This window comes from Amaranthus tricolor, chromosome 5 (assembly GCF_026212465.1).
Source record: "Amaranthus tricolor cultivar Red isolate AtriRed21 chromosome 5, ASM2621246v1, whole genome shotgun sequence".
Classification (NCBI taxonomy): domain Eukaryota; kingdom Viridiplantae; phylum Streptophyta; class Magnoliopsida; order Caryophyllales; family Amaranthaceae; genus Amaranthus; species Amaranthus tricolor.
In genome coordinates, this window is record NC_080051.1 from 16,804,675 (window position 1) to 16,823,133 (window position 18,459).

At 33.0% G+C, this 18,459-nt stretch overlaps 2 protein-coding genes across 2 annotated transcripts; one reads left to right on the forward strand and one right to left on the reverse strand.

Annotated features, from left to right (window-relative positions):
• Nucleotides 1-908: 908 nt before the first annotated feature.
• Nucleotides 909-1,382, forward strand: LOC130813493 (protein MAINTENANCE OF MERISTEMS-like). Its single transcript, XM_057679330.1, has 2 exons — nucleotides 909-1,217; nucleotides 1,305-1,382. Exons 1-2 carry the CDS (start codon nucleotides 909-911, stop codon nucleotides 1,380-1,382), a joined length of 387 nt encoding a protein of 128 aa, XP_057535313.1.
• Nucleotides 1,379-3,095, reverse strand: LOC130813494 (protein FAR-RED IMPAIRED RESPONSE 1-like). Its single transcript, XM_057679331.1, has 3 exons — nucleotides 2,104-3,095; nucleotides 1,441-2,021; nucleotides 1,379-1,384 (listed from the first exon to the last, which is right to left on the reverse strand). Exons 1-3 carry the CDS (start codon nucleotides 2,777-2,779, stop codon nucleotides 1,379-1,381), a joined length of 1,263 nt encoding a protein of 420 aa, XP_057535314.1. The 5' UTR covers nucleotides 2,780-3,095.
• Nucleotides 3,096-18,459: the final 15,364 nt, after the last annotated feature.

Consider the following 18,459-nt stretch of genomic DNA (forward strand, 5'->3'; position numbering starts at 1 on the left):
AGGCCCAACGTTCAAGTACCCTAGAGCAAGTGCGTAGTCGCTTTGAGCGCCAAAGTAGCCTACATAGTCATACGGTCGGCTCAGGTGACGATGATACTGATTACGACGAGTCTCTTAGTCGGGAAGAGTCTCTTGGTCAAGATGAGTCTGCATGTCATCCTGTTGATTGGACGATCGTAAGAGGCCATGCTGTTAAGTTCAAGAGTAGAGGGCAGGGCTCGAGTGGCACTTCTGATCAGGCAGGAGTAAGCCAGGCTGAGGATGCGGCTCCACAGGGGAGGAGGCGATCGCAGTCCGCGGACACGGACTGGTTAATCACATCAGCCCAGCCCAGGGGCCCTGTTGATACTACTTTAATACCCAGCTACGGTGGGCACGTAGCAAAGGCTATATTTGAGGGATCGGAGCGCACCCCTCCGATTTTGGAATGTCGTGCTCGGAAGAAAACGTTGGATTCAATCATTAGACTTCAGGACATGTCTGATGAATTGTACAGAGTGTTACCTGGTACTCCCCTTGGTCGGCTGCCGTATATAATGCACCAGCACATCGACAGTGCTCTCATTACGGCATTTGTGGAAAGGTGGCAGCCTGACACCAACACCTTCCACATGCCGTGGGGGGAGATGACCATAATGTTGCACGACGTGCAACGCATCTTGGGAATTGGCATTGACGGTTCACTTCCCGTGCAACCGTCTGATAATGAATGGCAGCTTGGCCTGGCCGGCCTTTTTGGTATGCCATTGTCGGAGCTGCGTGCGAAGGGGCACTTCACAAGCGGCAGCATTAATGTTGGTGCACTGTTGCAGCTATGCCACCGTTCTCAGTCTATGGATACTCAACGTACCGCCTACTACATGGCTATAGTAGGTTCCACGTTGCTCGTGGATAAGACTAGAGTCGGGATGCGTCCTCACCCTGTTGTTACTATTACCGCTGATGAGGCTGATATTGCTTGGGGTGCAGTGACGCTTGCTCACATGTATCGCCAACTGGGTATGGCGACAAGGACTGGGTGCAAGACTATTGCTGGTTGCCTGACACTGTTGCAGACATGGATTTACGAGTACTTCCCAGCCTTCCGCCCCCATCCGCGTCAAGCTGACATGCCGAACAAGACAAGGGCAGAGATGTGGTCCCCGCCGAAGCCAATCCGCGAGCTGAGCAGACTGATAGACTGTAGGAGCATACTGGATGCCATGACAGAGGCACAGGTTTTGTACATGACTTCAAACTTAATTGTTTAACTTGTCAAGGGCAGAGATGTTATGTTGATTATGTATTATATTCATTGTGAGCAGGTGGAGTGGACTCCGTACTTGACTTATGATAGGTTTTCCAAAACGGATGTATATCGTCCAAGTACAAAGCACCATTAGACCTGATAGACAAGTAACAGTAACACGCGCATGGTAATCCGTGGGTTTTTTGAATGACACAACCGCATTTTTCTAAAAGACAACTGCCCAGGGTTAGCATCCGGTTGTGCTCCATCATCAATAGTTCCAAGACAAATATAGAAACATGACGATACAACGGTCGTAGAAAATTTAGTCGCGACGTTCTTGAAATGGAATTCTTAGATTCCTCAAGAGCTTGTCTTATTTTTGATTGTTGATTCGTAATTTGTGCGTGCGCCCTTTTAAACAGCGTATCGAATGAGCTATTACCGCTACCCAAGTAGTACTTGAAGGAAGAGTGTTGACTTTCAACTCTACTGGTAGTCTGGTTACCCAAGTGCAAACAATCATTCGTCCACGCACGCACAAATTTCTCTTTGTGAGGAATCCATGTTCCTGCCAAATATTGCACGACTCTCCGGTTCCTAGTCGACCAAGTGGACACAATCCCTTCCCATCTGTTTTCAAAATCGGCGATCGTCATACTGTTAACCAAGGGGTTCCATTTTGTTTGCCTGAATAACTGGCCCTGTTGATTTTTCTTGCCGCCACACAATTTATCGACCATGTTCTCCACGTCATTGCCAATATGCCATACGCATAATAGATGTCGTACATCTGCATTAAACATAAATTTAAAATTAATTCAGAAATATATAATACATAGATCGACGATAATTAATAATTAAAACATGTTTACCTGGAAAGACAGCATGAATAGCTGCAGACAAACCCTCATCCCGATCCGTTACGATTACATCCGGCGTCTGCACTGTCCCGTAAATATCCCTCAACCTCTCCAACACCCAAGAATAAGACACAGCCGCCTCATCTCGCATCAAACATAATGCAACCAAGAAATTATGATTCGTTGGCGTCATTCCAATGATTTCGCAAAGGGGCCACTTTTGCTTATTCGTTTTGTACGTTGTGTCTATCAACACAACATGGGGCCACGAACGTAGCATCTGGATAGAAGTTGGATTCGCAATCAATAATCTAGTCAACTGATCCTCACTATCCAAGTCCCTCCAAACTACATAATTATGCTCCGTGGCCATATACAGACAGTGTTGAAGAGGAGTCCTACCATCCATCTCTTCTCTCCTCATTGACTGTCTCTCATTGTAAATTTGATTCATACTAGCATAAAAACGAGGAAAATTTCTTCTAATTGAAGACATTATAAATGCTGGTTGCATGCCAGTTGCACTTAGATCTCGTATGTGCTGCCTGATATCCACAGTCATCCTATTTACTCTTATTTGACCATCTATGTACATGAAGAACGGATGGTTATGTATTCCTTTTTCACCAGGAAACACTCTAACCGTCCAAGGTCTTTCCTTTGGGTTACGACTAGTTCCTAAAATCATAAATTTACACCCACAACCCCTACTTTTGGAACCTGGTCGGGGAGCATTGTCTAAGTTATGCAAATCAACACTTCTTTTATCGTAACGGTGACATCTTAAGTACAGACTCACTCTAGAACGCCCTTCTTTTTTTTTATATGAAGCACGTGTAAATTGAAATCCAATTGTTAGTGCTATCTCATTAGCCCAAGTATGTAAATCATCTACAGAATCAAATTCTCTATCGGTAACAAATCTATCAGAATAATCTATATTATCTCCTAAATTTTCAAAGTCCTGCAAATAATAATTATAATAACATTATCATAATATATCAAAATAATTATTTCTACAAAATAATTATAATAAAGTACCATTATTATAGCACAACAATAGATTAAAATAAAATAATTTAATTAAACAAAATAAATTTTATAATTCGAAGTTAAAAAAAAAAAAATAAATAGAAGTCGCACAAAACGTTTTGTGCGACTACTATTTATTATTTTTTTTTTTTATTCAAATACAAAAAAAAAAAAATAAAAATTATGAAGCAGTCGCACGAACCAGTCGCACAAAACGTGCGACTTTGTGCGACTGGTTTGTGCGACTACGTTCCTATTTTTTTTTTTTTTTTTTTTGCAAAAATCGAACCGATTAATTACTTACCGGATCATTATCATGCACGTCTTGGTATGCCATTGATGTTCGATCTAGAGTTCTAGCTTGTTTAACTTTACGTATTGTTTTTAGAGAGTTTTTAGAGAGAAGGTATCGTGTTTGAATTCGAATATACTACCATAAAGCCTCTGAAAATTCAATATATATATAATTCCGATAATAATGTTATTAAGCGATAACAATGTTATTAAGTGCCATTTACATTTCTTAAACATTTTTTAACTTAAGTGGCATTTTTGTAATTTTTTTTAATCTAGGGGTAATATGGTAATTTTGTTAGAAGGGGGGTGGCGATAAAATGAAAAAGGTGGCGACAAATAATAATTCCCAAGTTAAAGAAGGAATAGTTAAAGCAAATGGACACGTGGTTGAGATGCAACAGTTTAGATTGATAGTGAATCTTAAAAAGATGACCAGATCATCAAAATATAAAACGTGTAACAATTTAATTGGAAAATGTATTGGTAAAAAGTGTAGCCATTAGTACTTTGTTTTTATACCACGTTTGGTGTATCATTCTATATGTGATTGTGATTCAGTCAGTGTGTATATTTTAGACCATGATTGTAATCGTGAAAGTACACATTACAAGGACACCAATCATACTCCACTTTGATATTATTCCCTCTAAAGTAACTATTAAATATTCATTGTCACTTTAAAATTACAGCATTTTTCATCTTGATCTATCTTATTTAAATTTTATCATTTTTATTTGTAATAATAGTCTTTATTTTCTTTTAATCTCATTTATATATTATATCTCTACTTTATTATTACTTTTTAAAAAATAAGCTTTTTTTCCTTTAATGCAAATCACAAAGAACAGAAAAAGTATTCTAACAAAATTGTTTTATGTACGTTGTCTTTTTTTTTTTGCATTCATATCAATTGCATCGGGGAATTGAGTTTGTTTTCTTGGGAGCAAGTACCTCGGGAAATCTAAGTTTGATTTTTGTTGTTTTTTAACTTAGTTTTTTTTTTGTCAATTTAATAAGTGGTATCCAAATAATTTATAAATAATAATATTTTAATCTAATAGTATTCTAATTTAATAATAATAAAAATAAAATTAAGTTTTTAGAAATATATTCTCAATTATATTAGACGTGAAAATAGTTGTAGAATTTTATAAAAATATAGTATATATGTATAGCGTATTAAGCGTAACAATTTTTATAGTTGTTGGTAATTTATTGTGCCTAAAAAGTACTACATTAGGCTAATAATTACTTCTATAATTTAAGCATTTCTACGCCTAATAGTATAAGTTGGATAAAAAAGTATTAAAGTATTATTTTTATGAGTTGGCGTAATACTTGAATATTTTTTCTTTTATCGTTGTAAACTTTCATTTCACACCAGATATCATAACAATTTGTTTTCCATCCCAGGCACTCTTATTTATAGGGATTTTACTATGTAGTTCGGAATTAAAATTAAAATGTGGAATACGTGTGAAAATTATATGCTAATCGACACAAAAAATTAAGAGCACAGGAATAACGGAAAGCCAAGTTATGTAGTTAAAATTGCTTTTCTTCACTAAAGCTTACCAAATTGATTTTTTATAAAAAAAAATTCAATCATCAACATTAGAAATTTTGCAATGGATATTCCATTTTGTATAGAGATACGATATAAGTTTATAAGACTTTTGTAAACCAATTATGATGAAAATAGGTGACTTTTGAATACACAAAAATGCATGAAATAGTTTAACAGGTTAATAATTGTTGAAAAGAAATTATATTATTTCTTATTTGAGATTTAAATTTTAAATTGATTGACGTTTTACTAATAAAGCTTAAATCACTAAAAACTACTTAAATTGCTAATTTTAAAAAACACAATTTTTAGTGTGTAAAGTAGTTGGCCTCTTAGTTTAATAAAATCACTTAAAGCTACCCAAAAATGTACCCAAACGCACTGGAAAGTGAAAGGACATCATTCGACTCAAAATCCGAGAAGTACCGTTCATTTAATTGATTGATTTTATTTGACATGTATATGATTGACTCTAGGTAAGGGTAAGATGGGCTTGTGCTTATTGCCTTAGAAAAAATTACATAGATTTTGTCTTTAAATGCATCGAAATTGAAACCTTGTATAATTAAGTTTTGCACTTAGCCACTAAGCCAAAAATGCTGTTAATGATAATAGTTCCCTTGTTTACTAATTATTAAATTATAAATGCACGATTATCATACAAAAAACAGATAACATAGGACTCAATTATTTAACTTTAATTAGTAATTAGTACTTTTGATTTTTTTTTTTTTGCTTTTACTTTTTCTATGACAAAACCTCTAAATTCATTTTTTAATTTTTCAATTTGTTATCTTTTTTATTGTAATGCATTACTTTTATTTTTATTTAATCAATTCTATTTATGTTGCATTTGAGCAAATCATATTTGTGGTTACTAAATTTTTTCCTTTTCGTTTTTATATGACAAATAGAGTCATTTTATATGAATTTTTATATAGTATTTGGAGTTATAATAACTCAATAAAAATATTTAATTAATTAATTGTATATAGGATAACTTGAAAAACAAAATCATAACAATTACTAAAAATCGGAAAAATTAAGATTTTTCCCATGCTAGCGATGAGTTACGTAAGAGTTTGCTACAAGCTAGTTAGCACTTAGCAGAAAAGATGGTGACCACTAGCCATATAATGGAGACCTGAAATATTTAGATATGCCATAAAAAGGAAAGATATTGTACATATTTCTTTATGAATGTCAGCAATTTTTAGACTCTAATTTGGGAGGCGACCCAAATAATATATTGATTGGAATTTGGAGTTGATCTTGTTTGGACATTTATAATTTGTCCTTAAAGTTTCAATAATACTTCCTCAATTTCCATTTACTTGCATTATTTGTTTTTTCATGTAATCTAATGCACTAATTAAATCCTTAATATCTCTAATTATATATAATAAAAAATTATAAAAATTTGATATTAATAATCTTTGCAATGAGACGAATCAAACAAGATTTCACCTGACTATGTTTTAACTTATAAATTAAAAACTAATTAAAAATTAAAAGTGATGAATAAATAGTATCATTTAGTTCAATGTTGCAATTAATATATAACAGAAGAAGTAATTCCTCTACAGTCTACACCACCTAGTAGCTAATAATAGAAGTACTTATCTGACTATTATTGATAGATGGTGTTGATAAGCCGTAAGTAAGTTGAACTTGATCAAGAATTCTTTTAGGTATGAGTAATCCTCATACAATAATCCATATCCACATAAATTCATATCTTATAATACTAATTAAATAAAAAAGTTAAAGCTTTATACAGAGGAAATTCAAATTCAAATTTGACTGGATTTCGAAATATGTGGTCAATTAATCATGACGTTTGTTTTTTTAAAAAAAATGTCATTACGTTGAGTATAAATAGCATAGCGTTAACAAAAAGACTTTTCTTTTGTCTACCACGTGGAAAAATTGAAAAATTAAAGTTATCACATGAATTAAAAAAATATTTATCTACCACGTAGAAAAACCAAAAATTAAAGATTACCACAATGAATTTCCCTTGTTTTAATTTGTTTTGTAGCTTTGCTGTATATTTTATTTAAGTCTAATGTGTAAAGTGAGATTGGGGTTCTAATTCATAAATACTCCCCCAATACACTTAGACCCACTTCCAAGCGTACTATTCTCTCAATTGTAATCTTAATCCTTTATTCCTAAACATTTGAAGTTTAACTCTTTGAGAACGTCTACTGTGGACATAAAGTGAGCTCTTCTACTATTCATCTTTTTCCTCAATTAATAACACATAAATAAGCATATATTATACGTTATTAACATTGGGTGAGCCTCAATAACTTTTGTCGTTGAATGATTGTATTGTTTTTTTAATCCTAATTAAGAACTTTTACCATTGATCTTTTCAAGACTGTGTCATTTATTTTATAGCTTTTGAGAGAGAAGGATAATAAGACCCTTAGAAAATTAAAACGTAATAAATAATATAGTACTCTTTTTATGTTTAATTGCTGATATTTTAACTATTTTATAACAAATCACTAATAATTTGTATTACTTATTTAAAATGTAAATAATATCTAAATTTAATTTATGTTAATATCAACCTTTTACATGAAAATTAAATTTTAAACCCTAAAAAATTTAGGACTTTTAGCAATTATCCTTTCTAATGAAGGGCCATGGATCTTGTACAATTTAAGATTAATTGTTTATTAATACTCTTAAATGTGCATCACTAAACTTTTAACCTATTTATTTAGTAAATTTTGTTGGCGCAATCATAAATCAAGAAAGATGAAGAATACAAAGAATTGCAAAGTGATCTTCTGTACGTGGTTAAACTAGAATGAATGGTAGACTGCATGCTTTACCTTTATGTGATCTTTCTACTTATCATTTAAATTTAATTGGATTTTGATGATGAAACCTTTTTGGTAACTTTAATTAGTTGAGCACCCAAAAAGAAAACATTAAAATTAGTTGTTTGTTTATGTTAGTAGGAATGTAGGATTTTGAGCATCTGCACGTAATATTTGTGTTATAGGTGCCACTTGTGAGTTGCCACTATCCCATTCCAGTTGTACAATCGAAAGAGTAAAATATAAACTACATACCATATATAAGGGTGTTTCGCAAATTAGCTTATTACGTAATTTTAACTTATTTTGATATAAATTGAAGGTTGGGTGATCAAACTAGCTAATGTTAGTATTTAATAAATTAGCTGGTTGAAACAACTTATTGATACGAATAAGCTGTTTTTGAACAAGTTGTTTATAGCAGCAGGTTCAAAATCAGCTGGTCAAATCAGTTAATAAAATTAGTTGATCAAATCAGCACTATAATCAGCTATCAGCTACCAGCTATCAACCATTTGTCAAACACCCTCATAAATATATAAGCCAGCCTTTAATTCGATGTCTATATCATCAATCATCATCATTGAAAGAATCTCTTTAACAATCCTAAGTAACTACACTCCTGAAGAGCTTAATATAGTATAATGCACATTTGCAAATTGCGGTTCATTAGTCCTGACATGGGCTTAAAAAAAGTTTTGGAAAAGTTTTGATATTTTTGTGTATGTCGTTAATAAACTAAGTGTTGAGAATAATGTGACAAAAGTGCACAATTGATGTGTGCATTCATATGTGTAAGTAATGGGATGTAATTCTATGGGATTGGTTAATGGATGAAGTTGCTAACTTAATGTTTGTGATTTATGATGCAGTTTAAGAGCTTGATTAATTCCTGGAGTTATATGACTTAACTATGGAAGTTATGGGACTTAATGAAGAAGTGTAAATGTTTGATTGAAGATGCTCTACTATGCTTGGTCGAGCAAAAAGCTGTCAGAAAGCACACTGAAGGTCGCTCGACCATGTTGCTCGACCGAGCGAGCTCTTGGGTGGGTCGAGCGAATAAACAGAATGTATCCAGAAATTACCTATAACCCGCTCGACTTAGCGAGCCTTTGTTTCGATTGAGCGGACCTTCTGACGTTTCCTAGGATGTTGTTTTCGTCCCTTTACATTCTTAGAGCAATTTCAAAGTGATTAATTCTCAACATTAAGGATGTAATCTCATTGAATATTAGTACTATAAATAGTGAGCTCATTTGTTCATCCAAAGACATCAAACACAAACCCCTAAGTCTAAACACATAGCCTTTTTTATTCTCTTACTTAATTGTAATACTTTGTTTGTAAGAGTAAGTTATTACTACATTGAAATAATATAAACAAAAAACTACACACCACGGAGGACGTAGCCATCATTGGGTGAACCGCCTTAAATCACTGTGTTATTTTGCATTTTTAATTTCTTTTAAACGTTGTTAAGATCATTGCAATTGTTAGTTCATCAAGGTACTTCGAACCTTATCGATCTTAGCTCCCATTTCATTTGGTATCAGAGCCAAGGTTGTTTTTTTTCGGTGGTATAAGAAGTCTTTTGTTGGTGAAACATGTCTAAAATAAAGCTTGACATAGAGAAGTTTGATAGGAGTGTGAATTTTGGCTTATGGCAAGTTAAAATGAAGGCCATTTTGATTCAAAATGGTGTGCAAAAGGCCATTGACGGTGTAGACAAAATGCCGGAAAGAATGACTGCCACATGATGGGAAGAGATTGATTCAAAGACACTATCGACAATCCAACTTTGCCTTGCCAATGAAGTGCTAAGAGAGGTTGTTAAAGAAACCAAAACCAAGGGGATATGGGAGAAATTGGAATCACTCTACATGCAACGAGTGTTACCAATAGGCTACTTTTGAAGAGTAGACTCTACGATATACGCTTGGAGGAAGGTAAACCTTTAAAACCACACTTAGATGAGTTTTTTTCCATTGTTATGTGTAACAAGAGCGGAAATCTCGATACATAATTAACATTTAATAATAATGTTTAATACAAAAAAATATTGCGAAAGTCTCAAAATGCCGAATTGTTAAAAACTTTAAATCATAAAACTAAAACTGTTTAAAACAAAAGTAAAATATTATTACCTCTGATAAGAAACATTGTTTGCTCAAAAAGAAAAAAAAATCATCATCAAGTCATCAATAAAGATACAAAAAGCAGCTAAGTTCTCGATAAATAGTAATTGTTGCGGCCTGGATCGGAACCTGAACTAAATCCTGTAAAATGCTGTGCCGATTGAATCGATCAGCGCTTACGCCGAGCATAACTTCCTATCCAACTCAAAATACGGAAATCATACGCTACATTTACAAAATAATAATTTAAGTACGAACTTATACTTAATTGACATCACCGATACTTTTACCATGTTCTTTTTCTGTTAGTCAATGCACAACCTCATTGTACCATCATTTTTACTAACAAATAAAATAGGAGCTCTCCAAGGCAACACATTACTGCGAATAAAACTTTTTTTTTTTTTAATAACTCATCTACTACTTCTATAATTTAGTGAACTCGACTAGGATAAAATGGTACAAAGTCTTGGACATAGAGATAACATCATAAATCCGATCAATATGGAAATCAACAACTCTCCTCGGGGGTAAACAAGGTAAATCCTTAAGATAAACATTAGGATATTCACTAACAATCAGGGTTTCATCAAGACTCAATTTGGCTTTCTCCTTACTACTGGAAATGAAACACATGCATGTGTCTCTCATCTCTATACTTAATCATCTTAATGGCTTGAACGACATAAATGGTTTGAACAGGGGACACATATTTGTTCATAATCAAGCACTCATCTCCTTGAGTTTTAACCCAAACAATCTTGTCCTTTAAAAAAAATCTCCACATGATGACGTCGTTACAAATCCATACCCAAAATAATATCATAAGACCCAATTCAAACACTATCAAGTCGACAGTAGATAATGATCTAAAATCTTAAGAGGAAAGTAGGAAAGATATGGTCACATAGGAATGATGAACCGTTAGGTGAACAAATTTGGGGATTGAATTTCAGAGGTTTGAAAGACGGAGGATTTGTGAAGAAAAGAGGTAGAGATAAAAGATCGGTCGACTTTAGAATCAAAAAGAATATGAATGGAAAATTTTGTTATGAGAAAATTATCAGAAATAACTTTACCTTCAAACTCTTCATTTATGTTAACTGTTATTCCAATTGTCAAATCCTAGACTCCTGAGTGGGGGAATATTATAATCTTTCGTTATATCAAATGAAATTTAAACATGTGGTCAATATCACATTAACATAATTATAACATGTAATCTACACATGGTCACACAAGCACAAAAGTAAAAAATTTGAAAAAAAGTTAATTGGAAAAAAAAAACATCTTTTTTTTTTTTGAAAATGTTGGCTATCGAGAGCATTCTTTTACATGGAACCGAAGTTCCGGGATTTGATTAACTTTAGCTCTGATACCACGTGTAACAAGAACGGAAATCTCGATACATAATTAACATTTAATAATAATGTTTAATACAAAAAAATATTGCGAAAGTCTCAAAATGCCGAATTGTTAAAAACTTTAAATCATAAAACTAAAACTGTTTAAAACAAAAGTAAAATATTATTATCTCTGATAAGAAATATTGTTTGCTCAAAAAGAAAAAAATACATCATTATCAAGTCATCAATAAAGATACAAAAAGCAGCTAAGTTCTCGATAAATAGTAATTGTTGTGGCCTAGATCGGAAGCTGAACTAAATCCTACAAAATGCTGCCATCCATGATACGGATGACAGCCGATTGAATCGATCAGCGCTTACGCCGAGCATAACTTCCTATCCATCTCAAAATACGGAAATTATATGCTACATTTACAAAATAATAATTTAAGTACGAACTTATACTTAATTGACACCACCGTATACTTTTACCATGTTCTTTTTCTGTTACATACTTTTAAGTCATTAAGATACCATTCTCGATCCTGACAGAAGTACGTTACTGCCACTTATACAATTCAGTAATCTTAACACTTGAGTAAGTTCATTTGGTTAATACTCATAACCGTACCATGCATCACAGCATCAACACTAATCAAGTTTATCACAGATCAACAAGCACATCAATATGACACATGATATATATATAAGGGTCTGGTTAGGTGAGAACCGTAGTCCTAAACCCTAACTGTGGTGGGAGTCGTCACCCCTCCAATACAATATTTATGCTCGAGCTCTGCAGGATAGGTAGCGAACCCCCTGTCTTACACCGCATTTTACGTGCCGGCCAACACGGACGTCGGGATTTTACATGCCGGTCCATGGTTCGACATTACCTTACTATCAGGGTCATTCAATCAATACATTTCACACAAGTACATCACATTTTTATTACTCCAAGTTGACTTTGAATTTGAATTTGACCAACCTAAGTGATAACTTCATTTATTTAATATAATTCTTAATCATAACGTTTAATTTACCTTTACGTCTTTATATGTTCATTACTTAATTTTTACACATTAAATTTTATTTACAACTTTATTTTAATAGGTCACTAAATTCACACTAATAACTTAATATTTTATCAATAGTCTCCAAATTAGTATTTTCCACAAGTAGCTACTAAAATCTATTTCTCTTGAAATAAGTTCCCAAAATCAAAATTTCCAACGTTAAAATAAATAAAACTTTATTCTCCTCACAAAATCAAACATTCTAATTAAAATTCAAGTTAAACTTCAAACTTTGGATAAGTTTCCAAAATTCAACAAGTTTACCAAAAATAATTATTTCAAGTTTGGAAAAACAAGTAAACTTATTAGATTCGCAAAAATCAACATTCTAGTTATAAAACAAATAAAACTTATAATTTCACAAAAATCAATATTTCACACATAGTTTAAGAACAAGTTTACTAAAAATACTTTTACATCTTTTTATATAAATTTTGGTCAAATAGTTAGCAGATAAAATATTATTTTGTACTAAATAGTAATTAAATGTCACAAAAGTTAATTTTTTTTGTAATTATGAAATCTCATATATTCAAGAAAATCACTTCAATATTTAATAACTTATAAAGCTTTCTCAAAAATAACTTTTAAGATTTTATCTTAATATTATCACAGAATAGCTTGTAATAATATAAAAAATAAATCAAACTCTTTTTCTTTTTAATATGATAATGGTCGAATGGCCTATAAGTATTTTGGGGTCTTTTTCATTAACAAAACAACTTCATTTAAATTATTATAGTAAATTCAAGATTTAAATAATTAACATAACCACTAAAAAAAATAAAAACTTTACACAATAACTTAGAAATTTACTATAACTTTAAGGATAAACTTAAATCTCAGAATAAAGTATAATAACAATATTCTTAATATAATCATACTTAGTAAAATACGTTCATAAAATAACTTACTACCTTATAAACTAGTTTGAAGGCTAACATAAACATATTAATACAAAATTCTAACATAAAACAAATTCTTAAATATAATAACATTTCTAATGTAACACATAACTCATAAACATACTAGCACTAGTTTATAACATAAATCATGCTTAATATTACTAGAATATAATTTTGCACTCAACTTCCTAAACTTGTTCAAAGATTATTAAATTAACATACTAAAAATACTTTTAGCATACACATACTTAATATAATCTTGATCATAATTTCATTAAACTAACTTCCACTAAAATATATCAACATATTTCATACTTTGCATATTATAAAGTAAATATAATGTAAAATTCCACAAATAGAGTAGGGTAAGAAGTTATACCATACTAACACCAAGGATTAGTACTAAGTACTAATTAGGAAAATAATAATAAATAAGATCCTCCAAGATAGATAATAATGCTACAAAGATAATTAATCCCAACTCCCAAAATAATGATGATGATTTAAGCTAAATAAAGAGTGTTCTAAGCTCCATGTTCTTTAATTTCTTCAATTAATAAAGGTATTAATGTAGTAAGATTTTAATGAAGTGAAAATATAAGAAAGAATGTTAGAAAGATTTGATGATGGTGGTGTAAGTGATCTCATGGCTAAGGAGGGTATTTATAATGGGTTTGGAAAACTTTGTAGTTCATTAGTTTGTATGAAAAAGAGTGTTAGGAGTATAAAAGAAGGTTAACTTGTGTAAGTGATTTAGAGTGTGTAAGTGAATGTGTAAGAGTTGGAGTGTGTAAGTAAATGTGTAAGAGTTTGGAGTGTAGAAGAAGGTTAGCTTGTGTAAGGAAATGGTGATAGCTTGTGTAAGTGATGAACATCATGGGTTACCATAGAAAGGATTTTGATTCATCAAAATTTTGTTCTACTATGTACAAGTGAATACACTTTAAAATAATGGGTAAATTTGACATGAAAATATGTAGTTTATTTAAAATTTTGCTTAAACTATACTTAATGTTAATAATAAAAATACGACTCATTTTTATGTATAAAATAATTTTATTAAAATTATAAGGTTAAAATAATAAGTAGTAATGTTAGTTTAAGGAAGAAAGTTAAAAAGTAACATTTTACAAAACCGTGAATATAAGAATAAAATTTCACTTTTCGTACTATAAAATAATAAAATAATATTTTAGTGCTTATAAAAAGATTTTAAACAAAATACTATTTTAAAGTTTAATATTTGAAAGAAATTACAAAATCAGAAAAGATTTAGGAATTAAAAATGGTTTGAAATGGATAATCAAAGGATTAGAGATTTGAATAAAAAATTCAGAATAATTAATCGGAAGATTAAAATTAAGAATTTTGAGTCTGTTACATTATGGATTTGCAAAACATAGAAGTCAAGCTTAATGATGAAGACTTGGCTATTTACCTCTTATGTTTTCTACCTCCATCTTACAAGAATTTTAGAGAAACTCTACTTTATGGTAGAGAAAACTTGAGTAGTGACGATGTGAAAAATTCCTTGAAACAAAGGGATCGCATTGATACACAATTGTCACCAAAATCACAAGGTGGCTCGAGTGATGGATTGTTTGTGAGAGGGAGGACGTTAGATAAAGGTTCCACTAGTGGGGGTGGAAATAAGGGTAAAGGGAGGTTGAAGTCAAGGGGGCTTCTTGCAACTATTTCAATCTTAAAGGCCACATCAAGAAGGATTGTTGGAAATGAAAAAACAAAAAATGCTAGTGATGATGGGGCTAAGGACGCAACTATAATTGCCGATGCTAGTTACGTCAATGATAGTGATGATGGTGGTGTTTTAGTTGCTACACATGGGTACAACGATGGTGATGAATGGATTCTTGTCTCGAGGTGCACATTCCACATGACTCCCAATAAAACTTTCTTCCAAACATATGAAAGTGTTGATGGGCGAAATGTGACCATTGGAAACAATACTACTTGTAAGGTGGTTGGAGTTGGGAGTGTGAAAATGAGAATGATTGATGGTATGATGAGAACCTTATAACAAATGTGAGGTATGTTCCGGGCTTGAACTAAGAATATCATATCTTTAGGTACTCTTGATAAAATTAGTGTAGGATAACTCGTGAAGGTAGAGCTATGAAAGTTGCTAGAGGATCACTTGTGGTGATGAAGGGGAAGATGAATGGGAGTTTGTATGCTCTTGAAGGCTCAACTATTTCCGGCTCGGCAAATATTTCCACAAACATAATGTCGATCAAGAAACAAAACTTTGGCACTTGAGACTCGGTCACATAGGTGAAAGAGGTATGTATGAACTTTCTAAACAAGGTTTATTTGATGGTAAAAAGTTCGGGAACCTTGGGTTTTGCGAAAAATGTGTTTATGGAAAACACAAGAGGGTTAGTTTCAAACCTGCCATACACAACACTAAGGGAATTCTTGACTATATTCATTCTGATTTGTGGGGTCTTCAAGAAAACCCTCACTTAGTGGTTGTAATTACTTGTTGACCGTCTTTGATGAGTTCTCAAGGAAAGTTTCGTGTTACTTCATAAAACATAAAAATGAAGTCTTTAATGTTTTCTTAGAATGGAAGAAAATGATTGAGAAAAAGACCGGTAGCAGGATCAAGACCTTGAGAACCGATAATGGTCTTGAATTTGTTGATAATAAATTTTTTCAATATTGTGTTAGTGAAGGTATTGTGAGACATAGAACTTATGCAGAGCGCCCTCAACAAAATGGTGTTGCGGTGAGGATGAATAAAACGTTGTTGGTGAGGGCTCGGTGTATGCTAAATCAAGCCAAATTGGGGAAGCAATTTTGAGCCAAAGCGGTGGCTACAGCATGCTACTTGTTCAATCGCTCACCTCATACCACCTTGAAATTTAAATCACCATAAGAAGTGTGGTATAACACTCCGTTAAATTATTCTAGTCTTAGAGTCTTTGGTTGTCTGGCTTATATTCATGTAAATGATGGAAAGTTAGAACCTAGGGCTAGAAAATGCATATTTGTGGGATATGGAGTGGGTGTAAAGGGGTATAGGGTGTGTGTAATGAGTCCAAAAGAATAATAACCTCTAGAGATATTTTATTTGATGAAAAAAGCATGTTAGTCTCTAGTGTAGAAAAGCCCATTGAAAATGTTGTAAATGATGTTTTAATTGATTCTATTGATACACAAGAGGAGGTTCAACCTCCCAATATTAATGAAGATGAAAATGATGATGATATTCAACAAAGATCTCCTTCTTTGTCCACAACTAGACAAAAGAGGAAGGTCGTGGCTGCAAGGAGGTACATTGAAGAGTGTGATTATGTTGCATATGCTCTCAACATTGCTAGTAAAGTCGAAGGGTTGTATGAACCAAGTACGTACAAGGAGGCTATGGCCTCAAAAGACTCAAGCAAATGGTTAATAGCCATGAAGCAAGAGATGGAATCACTTGCAAAGAATGAAACTTGGGATATCGTGGAAGCATCAAAGAAAAAGAAGATAGTTGGGTGCAAGTGGATATTCTAGAGGAAGGATGGTCTTTCTAGTGGTGTTCCTCTCATCTACAAAGCAAGGGTGTAGCATAGGGATACTCTCAAATTGAGGGTGTCGATTTTCATCAGGTATTTTAACCTGTCGTGAAGCACTCTTCTATAAGAGCTCTACTAGCTTTGGTGGTGATGGAGGATTTGGAGTTGCATAAATTGGATGTAAAAACGGCGTTTCTTCATGGTGAGCTTGAAGAAGAAATTTTTATGAAACAAACGGAAGCTTTTGAAGTTGCCGGTAAAGAAAGTCATGTGTGTAGATTGAAAAGATCATTGTATGGGTTGAAGCAATCGCCAAGGCAATGGTACAAGATGTTTGATTCTTTCATGATTTCACATGATTTTATTAGAAGTTCTTATCATAGTTGTATTTATCTTAAGAAACTTGAGAATGGTTCTTTGTTATATTTGCTCTTATATGTTGATGACATGCTAGTAGCATGTTATTCTTTGTTTGAGGTGGAGAACTTGAAAGAGTTGATTTCAAGTGAATTTGATATGAAGGGTCTTGGTGAAGCCAAGAAGATTCTCAGAATGGAGATTTTGAGAGACCGGGCTAAGGGTGTCTTATACCTTAGTCAAAGGAAGTATATTGAGAAAGTTGTGCAACGCTTTTCCATGGATGATGCTAAAGGTGTATCTACTTCTCTTGCCTCTCATTTCAAATTGTCCAAGAGGGTTGTGTCCACAAATAAAGGCGAAAGAAGAGCAAATGGTAAGAATTCCATACACTAGTGTCGTTGGTAGTGTGATGTATGCCATGGTATGTTCTAGGCCCGACATAACTCATGTGGTGAGTTTGGTAAGTAGATACATGTCTAATCCGGGGAAGGGACATTAGGAGGCACTAAAGTAATTATTGAGGTATTTGAAATGTACCTCTAATGTTTGTCTCATGTATGGGAAGGATTCAAGCGAGCGAACCGGGTTTTGTGACTCGGACTATGGAGGTGATCTTGATAATAGAAAATCCACAAGTGGATTCTTGTTCACATTGGGTTGTTCGGCGGGAAGTTGGCAATCATCAATACAAGATGTGCTTGCCCTTTATTTCAACAATCGAAGCGGAGTACATAGCCGTTGCCGAATCATTCAAAGAAGCAAAGTGGCCTGAAGGTCTTGTAGGTGAGATGTGCAACAAGTTGTGTTCGGTAAGTGTGCATTATGATAGTCAACGTGCAATTCACTTGGCTAGAAATAAAAATACATTTAATAGTAGGTCCAAACACACTGATATCAAATATAATTTCATCCAGAATGAAGTTGAGCACAAAAAAGTGATTTTGAACAAAAATTGATACAAAAGATAACGCGGCCGACATGATGACAAAACCATTGCCTACAACCAAGTTTGATTTGTGTGTTGACTTGGTTGGTCTAGCTCCTTACTTGAAGTGATGCCCTTTGGAGCATGTGAGGTGTGTATGTTGTTTTAAACTTGTTTATATTCTTGTAAGATGAAGTGGATAGATGAATACTTTGACTTGGGTAAACTCAAGTCAAGGTGGAGATTGTTGAGAATAATGGGAATTGAGTGCACAATTGATGTGTGCATTCATATGTGTAAGTAATGGGATGTAATTCTATGGGATTGGTAAATGGGTGAAGTCGCTAACTTAATGTTTGTG

What these genes read in the sequence shown, in the direction of transcription:
- LOC130813493 (XM_057679330.1), top strand. Translation starts at nt 909, where the DNA reads ATGCGTCCTCACCCTGTTGTTACTATTACCGCTGATGAGGCTGATATT. An exon ending in ATGCCATGACAGAGGCACAG is followed by an intron (nt 1,218 to 1,304) that starts GTTTTGTACATG and finishes CATTGTGAGCAG; the next exon opens with GTGGAGTGGACTCCGTACTT.
- LOC130813494 (XM_057679331.1), bottom strand. Translation starts at nt 2,779, where the DNA reads ATGATTTTAGGAACTAGTCGTAACCCAAAGGAAAGACCTTGGACGGTT. An exon ending in TATTCATGCTGTCTTTCCAG is followed by an intron (nt 2,022 to 2,103) that starts GTAAACATGTTT and finishes TGTTTAATGCAG; the next exon opens with ATGTACGACATCTATTATGC.